The sequence below is a fragment of the Ceratotherium simum genome, chromosome 17 (genome assembly GCF_057802395.1).
Source record: "Ceratotherium simum simum isolate JZ-2026a chromosome 17, ASM5780239v1, whole genome shotgun sequence".
NCBI classification, from domain to species: domain Eukaryota; kingdom Metazoa; phylum Chordata; class Mammalia; order Perissodactyla; family Rhinocerotidae; genus Ceratotherium; species Ceratotherium simum.
The window spans coordinates 16945107-16959467 of NC_141916.1; the positions used below are offsets into that span (position 1 = coordinate 16945107).

General features: G+C 54.9%; 1 protein-coding gene across 1 annotated transcript; it reads left to right on the forward strand.

Annotated features, from left to right (window-relative positions):
* Positions 1-808: 808 nt before the first annotated feature.
* KRT82 (keratin 82) lies at positions 809-13996 on the forward strand. The gene is made up of 9 exons (XM_014786498.2): positions 809-1316; positions 3112-3320; positions 5939-5999; positions 6755-6850; positions 7225-7389; positions 9964-10089; positions 11618-11838; positions 12058-12089; positions 12642-13996. The coding sequence occupies exons 1-9, from the start codon at positions 912-914 to the stop codon at positions 12869-12871; spliced, it is 1545 nt and encodes a 514-aa protein (XP_014641984.1). The 5' UTR covers positions 809-911; the 3' UTR covers positions 12872-13996.
* Positions 13997-14361: the final 365 nt, after the last annotated feature.

Consider the following 14361-nt stretch of genomic DNA (forward strand, 5'->3'; position numbering starts at 1 on the left):
TTGGGCGAAAGCAGGCTCTGTCAACCTCAGGGAAGCTCGGGATGAGTGGCAAGAAAGGAGAACAGCGACATGGAACCCCGACCTGATGGCTGACATCCATGCATGTTTTGGGGTCCCCAAGAATCTTGGGGAGAGTATCCCTTCCTCCCCCCTCCTCAAGCACAGGGCATCTCCTCTTGAGTCCCCTGCAGCCTTTTTTGGACTAAATGGGCCCTGGAAACAAGAGGCTATGTCTGGAGCCTTCTATCTCAGGAGCCCTAGAGGGACAGGGGGTGGCCGAGCCAGAGCCGGGATGCTGCCTGGCCTGAGGAGGGGCAGGTTCCAGCCTGCTTCAGGAGGCCTCTCCCACCCCAAAAGCCTTCCTGCCCAGGAGCTGCTAGGATCACCCAGGAGCCCATGGAGGGCCCTTGGGTCTGGAGCATCTGCAGAAAAATACAAAACAGCTTTGGGGAAATACACAGAGCATCTTCAAGCATATCTAATTTGACTCTAGTCCCAGAGCAGTGGGGTATATAATTCATGTCCCCCCCAACACACCCCATGAAATGGCATAAAGTCCCAGCTCTCCCTTTCCTTGAGGCTGAGCCACTGAGTATGGCCAAACATCTGCCTAGTTGGCCCCTGTCATCACTCCCATAAACAAGGAAGGAGGACAAATGGGACTTTTATAGGGCCCACCAGCACTGGCCATTGGCTCCTTCTCTTTGCTCTTTGCTACCCTAATTATCCACCTTGGTACTTAGCAGCTGCCAATATCCCAAGCTCGTAAACGTGACTTAATGGTGATTTGGGGGTTGACCTAGCTCAGCCCTCCATCCCCCTACCAGATATAAGGGTGGAAGCCAAGCTGCCTCGATAACTCAGCCTCCCGTGCTCCCCACCAGGCCCAGTCTCTCTGCCTCTCTCCGGCCATGTCGTGCCGCTCCTTCCAGCAGGCTTCCAGCTGTGGCAGTCGGAGCTTCAGCTCCAGCTCGGCCATCCTCCCGCGGGTGGTCACCCACTACCCAGCGAGCAAGGGGCCATGCCGGCCCGGGGGCAGTGCGGGCTTCCATGCCCTGGGCTGCCTCGGCTCTCGGAGCCTGTGCAATGTGGGCTTTGGGAGGCCTCGGGTCGCCTCCAGGTGCGGCCTGCCTGGCTTCGGGTACCGACTGGGGGCCGCCTGTGGGCCTTCTGCCTGCATTGCCCCTGTCACCATCAACGAGAGCCTGTTGGTCCCGCTGGAGCTGGAGATTGACCCGACCGTTCAGAGGGTGAAGAGGGACGAGAAGGAGCAGATCAAGTGCCTCAACAACCGGTTTGCATCCTTCATCAACAAGGTAATAGGGAGGGCCCAGTGGGCCAGGGTGGGGGGATGCAGAGAACACCTTGTGTCTGGTCCAGGGGAGCAGGAAGAGACTGCCAAGAGAGAAGCCACGTTGATCCATCGGCCTCTCCCAAACTCCGCGACCACTATCGTTGAAAGCTGGTTAGATCAGGCTCAGCATTAAACATTTCTGCTTGCTAGTTCTTTGTTTAATATGTCGTCTCTCTCTGGATGTTTTCTGATAAAATCCCCAAGGTCGCCTGAGGTCAGACTACAAGAAGAACTTCCGAAGCAATGATAGATACTGAAAGGAACAACAGAAGCCCTTCCTGATGATGCTTCAACAAAAGAGCCGTCTTCTGAGGGCCTGAGCTGGGGCGAGACCCTTGGGCCCGGGGGCGAGGATGGGCACTGTGACCCCAAAATTTGCCCTCAGCTTAGGCCTGGGATGAGGAGAAAGTGGAGCAGTCAGAGCTAAGGACACAAAGCAGCCATGAGCAAAGTCTTAGATGTGTCAGCCCCAGAGCCACGGCTCTGAGAGGCTTCAGGGAAGGGTGATACGCAGGCTGTGGAAGGCGCTGAACTGGCCTGTCACCCTCAGCTGCCCCTGGGCCTGTCCCCACACCCCAGGGAGGCTCTTGGGGTCCGGATACATGCCACGGGCTGAGCCGGTATTTCTGGTGACCCCAAGGTCTAAGGCAAAGAGTCCTGGGCTGGAAGTCAGGAGACCTGGGCCCTGGTGCTGGCTCCACCCCAACTGTGCAAACCACTCACCCCCCTCCCTCGGCGACCCTGCTGCCCGTGGGGAAGAGGTGATGCTGGTGGGAGAATTAAAGGAGGTCATATATGCAAAAGTGCTCCAAAAAGGAATTTGTTTTAGTAAATGTGAACTGTTACACTTCTAGTCTTATTTTGAAAGCTCATTAAGTACTGGTTGTAAACTCATTCTAACGACGTGGGCCTGACCATCAGCCACGTCACACCACCTTCAGTGAGGCTGGGGGCCTCCTGGGGATGCAGCCGTTGACCGGAAGTAGGGCAACATTACTTCCTCCGCAATTTTCTTGAGACAGTGTGCAATATGGGAAATCCCAGGGCGAGGACTGGAGACCCTGTTCCCTCTGCCAGTGACCAGCTGGAGGACCATGGTCAACTCGCCTAGCTTCTCCTAATCTGGGTTCCCAGGCCACGCAAATGGAGAAGGTGGGCCAGCAGCTGTCCACATTACTGTGACAGGGATGCTTTTTGAAGGCAGCCTTGCAGGATTCGGTGGAGGAGGTGAAAAGAGCTCAGAGGGTGGGGACAGAGCCTTTGATCTGCCCTTCTTCTCCCCTGAGTACCCCTGGGCCTGACTCCCCAGTATAACATCTCCAGCTTACGCTAGTATGAAGATTTACAAAGTGCTTCCTGCACACCATCCCAAGGAGGAGCGTTAGGAAGCAAAGTGAGGCTCAAAAGGATGGGCTGGCTCAGCTATGGTTACAAGGCTGGTGGGAGGCAGGCAGGCAGGGCTGGAAGGTGGACCTGCCCAGGCTCTTGGGACAGCACACTCTTTCCACTCTAACATGTGGACCCCCTGGGTGGAAGGTGGGGTCCTATAAGCTCTCCCAGGCAGGGGAGACACAGAGACATATCCTCAGGTGCCAGTCTACGCAGAGACCCTAATCCTTGCAACCTTTAGCACCTGGCGGCAGTATATTGCGAGACACAGCACCAACTGATTCCACTGCCCCCACCACCACTTAGTCTCTCCCAGCCATGGTCCCCAGGGTCCCTGCTGCCCCGTGACATCCCGTTCTCGGCTGCAGGTCCGGTTCCTGGAGCAGAAGAACAAGCTGCTGGAGACCAAGTGGAATTTCCTGCAGCAGCAGAGGTGCTGCCAGAGCAACATCGAGCCCATCTTCGAGGCCTACATCTGCACCCTCCGGAGGCAGCTGGACTGCGTGGCCGGGGACCGGGCCAGGCTGGAGTCAGAGCTCTGCAGCCTCCAGGACGCACTGGAGGGCTACAAGCAGAAGTGAGTCTCTTGGTTCTCATCTTACCAGGGACCTAGAGCAAGCTATGCAAACCATCTGGGCCTCAGTTTCCCTGTCTATAAAATGGAAAGCCTGAAACTTAGTTCCTTAGGTGGTAAAACAATTAGGTGGGATAATACAGGCAGAGCATCTGGCACGTCTGGCACGCAGGAGAAGCTCTAAAATTGTCATTTGTCTTCATCTCTCCTCCCACAACCTTGCCTAAGCAGGGCCCTCATCCTCTCTTTCCGTGCAAAACAAGATCTTTCCACAGCATTTCCGGCGTTCTAGGGCTCTGCCCCAACCACCTGTTCTGTCTTCTCTCCATCCATCCCTCTGCAGACCCTGCACTACTTCTACTCCCCAAACAGACCCCCAAACCCTCTTCCCTCCAAGCTTTTGCTCACACTGTCCCTTCTTCCCCACGAGCCCGTCTCAGTATCTCTTTCCACATCCAGGCGAATATATCCCACCTTTTCTCTCAGCCCTGACTTCTGGCTTCCGCCATCCCTCCTGTCACCGCAGAAAGTCATCTTCCCTCCCCTCACCATCAGGCGCTCTGTCTCCCAGCCCCTTCCGGGTTCTTTGTGGTTCAGGTTCTGTAGCTGCTAGACTTGCACTCACTGAGGGCTCCGGGGCCTGACTCATAGGGGAGAAGGTGGTTGATAAGCAAATGTTAATGAAGAGCTTGCAGGCTGGTAGATCCAGTGCTTGCAAGAGGCTGAGGCCCAGACAAATTGCCTCATGGTCCTGGGTGTGTCTCTCCAACCCAGGGTCCCATGGAGCGGATGTTGGTGGGGGAGGGTTGAGAGAGACACATTTCCATGACAAGACACAGTGTGAATATGCTGAGAGCAACGGTTCATAAGGGATGTGGGCCAGTGGAGGGGAGTGGGGGTGGGGTGGGGGTGGGGGGAGGGGGAGGGGGTCACTCACGCTGCACCTGTCAACCATGTGCCTACTCAGTGCCAGACGCCCGGCTGGGCTGGCTCCTTCCCTCCAGATGCCTCCATGCCTGCACACCAACAGCCACAATGTGGTGCAGGGCAGAAGGGGAAAGGAATTCCATGAGAGTGAGCAAGCAGAAGGGGCCCAGGAAGGCTTCCTGGGGGAGGTGTCATTTGCTCAGGGCTTTGAAAGATATGTTTCATTCCAGTTGCTTCTCATAAAAGAGGAGTCCAGGGGGCCAGCCAGGTGGCATAGTGGTTAAGTTCACGTGCTCCACTTTGGTGGCCTGGGGTTCATAGGTTCAGATCCCAGGCACAGACCTATGCACCACTCATCAAGCCACGCTGTGACTACATCCCATATACAAAATAGAGGAGGACTGGCACGGATATTAGCTCAGGGCTAATCTTCCTCAAGCCAAAAATAGGAAGATTGGCAACTGATGTTAGCTCAGGGCCAGTGTTCCTTACCACAAAAAAAAGAGGAGTCCAGGGTAGACCCTGGAAAAGGGGAAGGGACAGGAACAGGTGACAAGGAAGGCTAGCGTGTGCCAAGTGAGAGGGGACCACCAAGGCCGACTGTGACAGGCAAGATGCGGCAAGGCCGTGGGAGGGGTGGAGGCCAGCCGTCTCAGCAGGAGACGGACACAAGATGATCAGGAGACGTGGTTTGCAGCTCAAGATGAGGACTTGGATTTTAAAAGTGGGGCAATAGGAAAAGGAGGAGATCAAACAGTATCTTAACAATAATAGCCGATGACTACATATCACTCCCCATGCCAGGGCCTGGCCCGGCTTTGCAGATGCTAACTCATGTGATATGTAACTCACAACAGCTCTGTGAGGCAGGGCCAGTGTGACCCTCATTCTGCAGATTATGAAGCTGAGACACAGAGAGGCCAAGTCACCTACCCAAAGTCACGCGACTAGCCCGTGACAGAGCCGGGATTCAAACCCAGGTGTGGGCTCCAGCGTCAGTGCCCACGCTGCGGCAGAGTTCTGGAAAAGGAAGGCTGGGCATCCGGAAGCACAGTGAAGCCTTTAATGGATCAGTGGCGCTCATCAAACTGAATCATTCTACTGGACTGAACGCCCTGACCCTGATTCCATTGCCTTGGGGGGCAGCGAGTGGGCGAGGAGCTCCCTGGGAGCCTCGAGGAGATAGTCAGGCTGTCGCTGTGGGTCTGTTAAAGCAGGTAATTGCTACCTCTGCAAGTGAGCTGCAGGTGGAGGCCGGCTCAGAGCTCTCCTGGTGAGGAGGGGCACAGGCTCAGCTGGGATTTCAGTGATGACAGACAACTCTCGGGACAACTCAGAAAAGATAGCTGAGCCAGCGACAGACAGACAGCTTTTCACTGCCTTCCCAGAGGAAAGGACCAGACGAAGTGGGCTTCCTTAGCAGCGAGACAGAATGAAGGCAGCCTTCAGAAGGACATCCCCCAGGATGATTCATCACAGGAACAGGCTACTGGGGAGCGGGGAGTCATGGCTAATGAGAGGCTATGATAATGATTATGTGTCTTGAATGGCTGGAGGAGCTAGAGAGTCCAGGGACCTGGCTGGACCTGGGGGCCCCTTAGGGCATTCAGTCAGGGAGAGGCAGATTAGCCCCCAAAGACCCCTTCCAGCCCCACAAGCCCGCTGAAACATTTGTTTGCTGCCCTTTCCACCAGATACGAAGAGGAGCTCTCCCTGCGGCCCTGCGCTGAGAATGAGTTTGTTGCCTTGAAGAAGGTGAGGGAGGACTGCACGGGAAGGGGTAGGGGAGGGAGGACGGCACAGGGAGGGGAAAGTGAGGGAGGCTGGCACGGGGAGAGTAAGGTGTGGGAGGCTGGCATGGGGAGGGCGAAGCCCCCTGAGCTGCCCCCAGCCGGCCTCCGGACACTCAGGCCAAATGTGCCTGCAGCACCCCGTCCCACAAAATGGTCTCTCCCCTTCAGACCCAGGTGCCGCCCCAGTGACCCTGGGAAAGAGGAAGGCCAGCCTCCCCCTACCCCTGACAAAAGGGCAATGACTGACCTGGCCTCCACCTCCCAACTCGTGTGGGCCAAACCTGGTTAAGGGTCATGTCTACACCTGCCCAGGAGCTGGAGACACGGCTAATGCCAAATCAAAAACAAAACAAAAACTCTGACTCAAACCCCAAAAGGTGAAACAATGTGACGATTCCTCAGACAGATAGCGAGGTATCTGGGGCGCGAGCTCCACACAGCGAGCTCTGAGGAGCTGCATTCAAGGCTGCTTCAAACCCCACTCCCTTCAGATCCTTCCCAGCAGGATGCAGGGCAGGCATGGGGTCCTCGGGCTGGGGACACTCCCTCCACCCTCAGCTTTCTCACTCCTTCACTTCCACGTGGGCCTGAGTGAGGAGAGGTGGGTCCCACACCAGCCACCGGCCACCAGCCTGCCCATGAGGTGGCCCAGCAGGGAGCAGATGGCCCGTGCACATCCCCCGCCCCAGGTTATGGCAGTCACTGCTCTGGCCACAGGACGTGGACACGGCCTTCCTGACGAAGGCTGACCTGGAGACCAACGTGGAGGCTCTGGTCCAGGAGATCGACTTCCTGAAAAGCCTGTATGAGGAGGTACGTGCAGCCAGGCCGCCCACAGGTGGTCTGTCAGGGGCCAGTCCTGTGGGGTGATGGGTGGGGAAGCTCCTGCCCAGTGGGCACGTTTCAGGGCAAGCTGACTTAAAAGTGAGCCCGTGAAGAAATCAACGTGGGACAGCAGTTCTCGGGCAGGGAGGCTCACCGAGGTCGGACCGCCCAGACCTTTGCTCTGGGGTCTCTGTGTGACTAGAGGGTGGGGACATGAAGCAGGTTGGTGATGGAAGGCCGGGGACAGCTATGTAAATCCGGTGCAACGCTGCTATGGGAGGGTCAGAGCCGGCTCTCCCCTGTCCTCCCCTCTTTATCCTCAGAGAGCTCACCCGTTCTCGCCTGCCCCCCCGCCCCCCCAGGAGATCTGCCTGCTCCAGTCTCAGATCTCGGAGACCTCGGTCGTTGTGAAGATGGACAACAGCCGGGAGCTGGACGTGGATGGCATCATCGCCGAGATCAAGGCCCAGTATGATGAAATCGCCAGCCGCAGCAAAGCGGAAGCAGAGGCCTGGTACCAGTGCCGGGTGAGGCCCGGGCGGGGCCGGGGGACCCCAGAGCCACTGTGCCCCAGGAAGTGGGTGAGGAGATAATGAGAGAGCTCTGCCATGCCACAGCAACAGGGAACCACATGAACCCCAGCCCCTGTTGTCTCTGCCAGGTCCCAGGCTAGGTCCCTGCGGAGCATGTGGAAGGGGACCCCACAGACAGCCCAGGAGTGTCATCAGGGTGCCAGGTGCCCGAGCTTCGTTCACCACAGACTCCCCGGAAGTGCTCCTCTAAGCAGCACTCAAGGAACACTAATTGGCAATGCTGGCAAAGAGGGCTCTGGCTTTGAGGCATGGGAGGAGGCTAATGGCACAGAGTGGTTGTTAATGGTGGAGCAGAAACGGTGATTAAGGTGGCCCCAGACTTCGGTAATTAAGCGCTTATTGGGAGAGCAGTGGGTGCCCCCAGGGCAATTCGATTTTACAACATTATCATCCCAGCCTCACCTGCCCTGTCTGTGAAAGGCACCATGCATTCACTCATTCACTCATTCATTCATTCATTCATTCAACAACTGTTTATTGAGCACCCATCATGTGCCAAGCACCATTCTAGATGCTGAAGATCCAGCAGAGAACAGAGCAGACAACAATCCCAGCCCTCGTATCACTTTCATTCTAGAGCAGGGGCAGGGGAGGGACAGACAACAGACAAGACAAGTGAGTCCACGTATGCTGGGTGACGCGTGCTATGGAGAAAATAAATCGGGGTGAAGCACAGGGACAGTGCAGGACTACGGTTTTAAATAGGATAGCAGGGAAGGATGTGGCACCAGGAGGACACTGAGTCAGACCAGCCCGTCCTCAAAGAGGTTACCATCCAGGGGGAGAGAAACATGTAACCAACCAAAGAGAAACAAAATAGCGTGAGGCGCTGGCTGAGGCGGAGCACAGGCTCAGGGAGCACGGTGTCTGGAAAGGCAGAGACACTGGCATTGGATCTGGATCTCGAAGGCCAAGTAAGATTTCAATAGGCAGAGCACGGGGGAAGGGGCAGCAGGGGCCAGGAGGCAGAAGCATGAAGGTGAGGTGCCCAGTGTGAAGCACTATGAAGGAGCCCAGGCTGGAGGAGTGGCATCGGGTCAGATAACAGCAGATCTGCAAAGCTCTGCTGAGTACTTTGGACTTTTTCTGAAAGCAATAGGTCCCACTGCCCAGGGAGCACCCCAAGCGATGCTCTGCCCATTTTCTGGAGACCCATGGTGAGCAAAGGCATCAGACCCTGGCCGGGAGTCAGCTCCCAGTGACTCAATCTGTGGTCCATCGACGGCCGAGTTTCCCCACGGCTGGCCCCTCCTCTGGTTGCTGTCCTGAGCTACCCATCAGTTAGGTGGGCTCAGGGAAAACAACCTCAGAATCCATCCTCCTAAGTCAGAACCAGCAAGACAACTCTATTATTCAAGGATTGTATTTAGCTGTGAGGAGCATGATCAAAAGAAAAAATAATAGTTAAAACATATTCAGTTTTTACTTTTTTCTCAAATAACTTGAAGTATAGAAATAGAGTGTCCACAGATAACACTGGCGGTTCTGTGTCACCTCAGGGGCACAAGCTTCTTCTAGCTTTCTATTCTGCAATCCTTAACAGATTGCTTTAATCCTGATGGTTGCCTCATGTCCCACAGTGGCTGCCATACCACCAATCTCACATGCTTGGGAAGAAGAATAGAAGGCAAAAGAAACATGCCAACTGAGTTATCCTGCACTTTAAAGAGGTGTCTTGGAAGCCCTACCCAGCAGCAGCCACAGATCTCATTGATGAGAAGGCTGAAAAATGTTCTCTTATCTGGGCTCATTGCCACCCCAAACAAAAGCCGAGTTCTGTTTGAAGAAGAGGACGGTGAACATTGATTAGGCAACTACAGGCTTTCCCACAATAACCAGATAACAAAGAGCCAAAGAGAGTGATTTGTGCTTATCTCTTGTTTTGCATTTTCTCTACAAAATGCTCCCATCCATAATGTGCAGGAAATCTAAAGTGGGCTGATTGTTTTAAATCTATAAATGTAATCTATAACGCTATTCAGAAATTGGATTCAGAGTGCAAAGCTTTTATAAAAAAGTGTTAAACCAACATAGGAAGTAACATCACATTTTGTTTTCAATTGTTTTGAAGGAGAATATACAAATGTACTCACTGTGGTGGACAGACGCAGTCTGTCTGTCCTTGGTCTGTTAGGCATCCCAGGCTGAGCACAGACACCCCTTCTGAGGTCCAGAGGGACATCTAAGGGAGGGAGCCCTCGGGAGACCTTCAGGCTCTGGGGCAGAGAGAAAAGGACGAGATACAGGACAGCTAAACAGAGAGGAGGGGAGCTTGGAGCTCAGAGGAGAATTTAACAAGCCTGAAGGTTCGGGTCTGGGAGGTGAAAAGGGCATAAGGAGGCACCCATAAAAGGACTCCAAAATGGACCAGAAATGGAAAGGGGGTGGGGACAGAACAAGTGTAAGAATCCAGAGAGCACGTGAGCTGGGAAGTCCCCGGATGAGGGGGGAGGTAGCAGGTGCCACAGCGTGGGCACCTGGGTTCTGATCTCTCTGTCGGTCCCGCAGTATGAGGAGCTGAGGCTGACAGCTGGGAACCACTGTGACAATCTCCGGAACCGCAAGAACGAGATCCTGGAAATGAACAAGCTGATCCAGCGGCTGCAGCAGGAAACTGAGAATGTCAAAACCCAGGTGAGGCCAGGGAGACCTGGCTCCACTGTCTGGTCATGGGGCGGCCACCCTCCATGGGAGCGCTGTTGAAGAGGGAATAAACTTGAGCTGCCTCGCTTAAGAGGGAGCAAGCCCTGTCTGCAAACGAGCTGACCAACAGCAGGAGGGGCCACCTCGGGAAATGAGGAGGCCGCAACAGAGGCTGGGCGACCTACTGTCAGAGATGACACAGCAAGAATGCTTCACTAGATGGGAGCATAGAAAAGAGGGTCTCCATGGTCCCTTCCAACCTGAAGACTCTGTAATTCTGTGATCCTGAAATTCAGGGTGACTCTGAGGAGTCCACAAAATCAGACCCACTTTCTTCTCCTAGGCTAGTGAAGACCAGCCAGACACTTACAATCTATTAGGCCCAAAGAAATTGCTCAGCAAATCTAAAACGAAACTCTCAGATCTCCTTGAGGTGTTGTAGACAGGAGAACTGTCCCGATTCTCTGGAGGAACCAGATGTCACAGTCTTAGGATGAAACCTCTGACAGATTTGATCTGGCATCTAACCATGACTGTAGGAAAAGCCCACCCTTCCTCCTGTGTCTCTCCTTTACTCTGACACTGCTGCCACACCCACAACTCTTCTGACACCAGATGGGTGAGATTTTCCCACATCGATCAATTCTGCCACACCAGCTGGGTGTCCTACAATTTAACTCAATTCTGACATTTATCTACCTGGAGATACTGTCAGATGCCACAGGATAGGGGCTCAGTCCCACAAGACTGCCCTCATTTCAGATGCCAATTCCAAGTCCAGGCTGTCACCTGTGCTTCTGACTGATGGGCTATAAATCAGAAGTTCCCACAAGCCCCTCCTCAGGTTTGATTAATTTGCTAGGGTGGCTCACAGAACTCAGGAAAATAGTTTACTATTTACCAGTTTATTATAAAAAGGTATGATAAAGGATACAGATGAACATCCAGATGGAAGAGATGCACAGGGCAAGGTACGTGGGAAGGGGTGCAGAGCTTCCACGCCCTCTCCAGGGCACCACTCTCCCAGCACCCCCACCTGTTCACCAACCTGGAAGCTCTCTGAACCCCGTATTATTGGAATTTTCTGGAGGCATCCTCACATAGGCATGATCAATTAATAACTCCATTTCCAGTCCTTCTCTCCCCTCTCTGAAAATTCCAAGTTTCCAATCATGGCTTGGTCTTTCTGGTGACCAGCCCCCATCCAGGAGCCCATCCAGAGTCACCTCATTAGAACAAAAGACACTGACTGCTGTTATCCAGGAAATTCCAAGGGATTTAGGAGCCCTGGGTCAGGGACGGGATCAAAGACCAAGTATTAGTACAAGAGATGCTCCTAGTGTGTTTATCACTTAGGAAATTATACGGGTTTTAGGAGCCCTGTGCCAGGAACCAGGGGCAGAGACCAATATATATATTTTCTATTATCTTACAAGGACCACGTTCTCTCTGTTCTTCTGAGAGTCAGCCTAGGGCTCCAGGGGCCCCCAATAATGTTTTTCTGTGCCCTCTCCCACAGCGCTGCAAGCTGGAGGCCGCCGTGGCCGAGGCCGAGCAGCAGGGCGAGGCGGCCCTCAGTGACGCCCGCAGCAAGCTGGCCGGGCTGGAGGAGGCCCTGCAGAAGGCCAAGCAGGACATGGCCCTGCTGCTGAGGGAGTACCAGGAGGTGCTGAACTCCAAGCTGGGCCTGGACATCGAGATCGCCACCTACAGGCGCCTGCTGGAGGGCGAGGAGCACAGGTGAGTCAAGCACGGCCCAGGTGTGGATATTCACCTGCCCTCTGACTGCTGCTGCTGTTGCCCATCTCGCAGTCGCAGAAAATCTAAAACAGCGTGCAGTCTGCAGGCCCTTCTCGCTAACGCGGTCCGTGGTGCGGGCGAGGGCGGGTACCGCGCATGTGGCAGCCTTGTTCTCTTAGATGCAGTCACCTTGTGTCTTCTTTCTCCTCTCATCCCCAGGCTGTGCGAAGGCATTGGGCCCGTGAATATCTGTGAGTAGATGAGCCCTCCCCAAGGGCTCTGGGGGCTTGGGGGCTGATCAACCCAACACAAACCACACCACCCCTGCCCAGACCTCAGCATGCCTCCCCCATCCCAGGGAGGAGTTGCCCCCGGGAGCTCCTGGTTGGATGGAGGAGCTCTCCCCAGGATGTCCAAGTCTTTGGGAGTCAGAATTAGGAGCAGATATGCAGCATGGTCCCAGTGCTCAGGGCCCAGAAGCTGCAAGGAAGCATCCTGGCAAGGGGATGCTTTTCTGGAGAAAGAGGATTTGCAGCAGCCTCAGACAAGTAGAAACTGAGAAAGGGTGAAGCAGATAGCAGGCCTGGCGTTGCTGAGGCTCTGAGGAAAGAGGAGAGACATTAGGAAACTTCTAAGCACTTTATGTGGCTGGCCGGGAGACATGGAAGCTGGTAGCTAGGATGGAGAGTGTCCTTAGAGGTGAGTGGTGGCAGGTGGAGGTCGTGTCCTGGCTGAGACATTTCAGGGCGAGGCCCTTAGAGCCACACAGTGCAGAGCACTGAGCATCTTTCCTGTTCCCACAGCCGTGAGCAGCTCCAAAGGCGCCGTCCTGTACGAGCCATGTGTGGTCAGCACGCCCTTGCTGAGGACCGAGTTCTGCACAGGGGGCACCAGTGTCCTTAAGAGCAGTGGGGGCTGCAGCATTGTGGGCGCCGGGGAATTCTACATCCCCTGCGAGCCCCAGGGGCTCCTGGGCTGTGGGGGCAGGCGGAACTCCAGCGTGAAGCTAGGGGCTGGGGGCGGCTCCTCCTGACACAAGTGTTAGCACAGCCCCCGAGGCTGGAAGCCCAGGGATAGGGCTCCAGCCCCCAGCCTGGATGGTGTCCCCCCATCAGGGCTGAAGACAAGGATATTCCAAACGCCCACCTTCCTGTACTGACCCCAGGTGTCCCTGGGGTTCTCACTGGGAGCTGCCCCTCGGGCCCATCCATATCTTCAAGAGTCACCTTTCACTTGGCTGTGTGCAGACCCTGAGCTGGGCCCTGGGGCTGGGGGTGGGAGGATACAAAGAAGAATGCATCGCCCATGTCCCCTGGACTGCTGACAGTCAGGTTCTAGTGTGGCCAAGAGAAAGGTGATAGCCCCCAACCACTTCTCTTCTGGATGAGAAGGGCAAGTGGGCCCATCACATTTCTGCTTGGTGGATTATCCCATGGAAGTTTCCCCACAAAGCCAGCCTTTCCTGGACCCCTGGGGTTTCCACTTTCCTTACCTCTGGCTCTCACGCCCCTAAGAAAAGTGAACTTCTTTTAACACCCACCTAAAACACGCCCTATTGGAAATATCAAGAGGAGACATTCCAAAATCCCATTCTGAATTCCAAAGCCGAAAGTTGGGGTTTCAGGATCACTCAGGACTTGTCAATGTTCTTCCCAGTTGACACACAGCATCAAGAGGGGGTGTTTGGTGATAGATTCACCTGCTTAAGTGTGTTGAACTCACACTATGAAAATACATCTTTCTCCTGAGCTCACATTGGCAGCTGGTAGTGGGGAAATGGGTAGAACGGAGGCGGAGGACATTGACTGTTTACTGGACAGAGGGACACTCAGGAGCTGACAGTACTTGCTCAGTGGGATCAAGCCCCCACCGCCCCGTCTGTACACAGCCTCCCGATCCTGCTCCCTCTCCCTTTAGTTCCTCTGGCTTTGGGTCTGTTGTGAACGTGTTTTCCTGGCTACAGTGATGTAGGGCTGCCCCAGCGGACTCGGAGGCTCTGGCTCAGGGGCTGTGAGGGAGGAGGAGGTGCTGGGCTGACCCCACCTCCCCAGAGGCCCCGCCCCTAGCGCTGCAGCCTGCAGAAGCCCCGCTCAGCCAAGGTCCACCATCTCTGCCATGAGCCTCTGGGCTTGTCTGTTCCCAATAAAGTGACTGTTGACAGGCTACAGGAGTCAGGATTATTCACCCTGCTCTGTGGGGTGCGATAAGGCTGGGGGGCACCGATGAGCAGCCTTTGGGCGCTGGGGGCTGGGGGCTTGAGAGTGGAAATGAAGGTTATTACATAAATGGGAAAACTACATATGAATGATTTGCAAGTGGCCTGTGGAATAAATAAATTTGGTTCCATACAAATCACACTTAACCTGCGCATCACACCCTAGTAGTTTCCTAATCACTTGCCGTATTAAAAACCACGGGCCTATTGCACACAGGCATCCTCACCACATGCTCCCCTGCATCTGTCCTAGAGAAAGTCCGTGGGCCCCCATCATGTCTATACTCAGCAGCCTCCAAGCCCTGGGC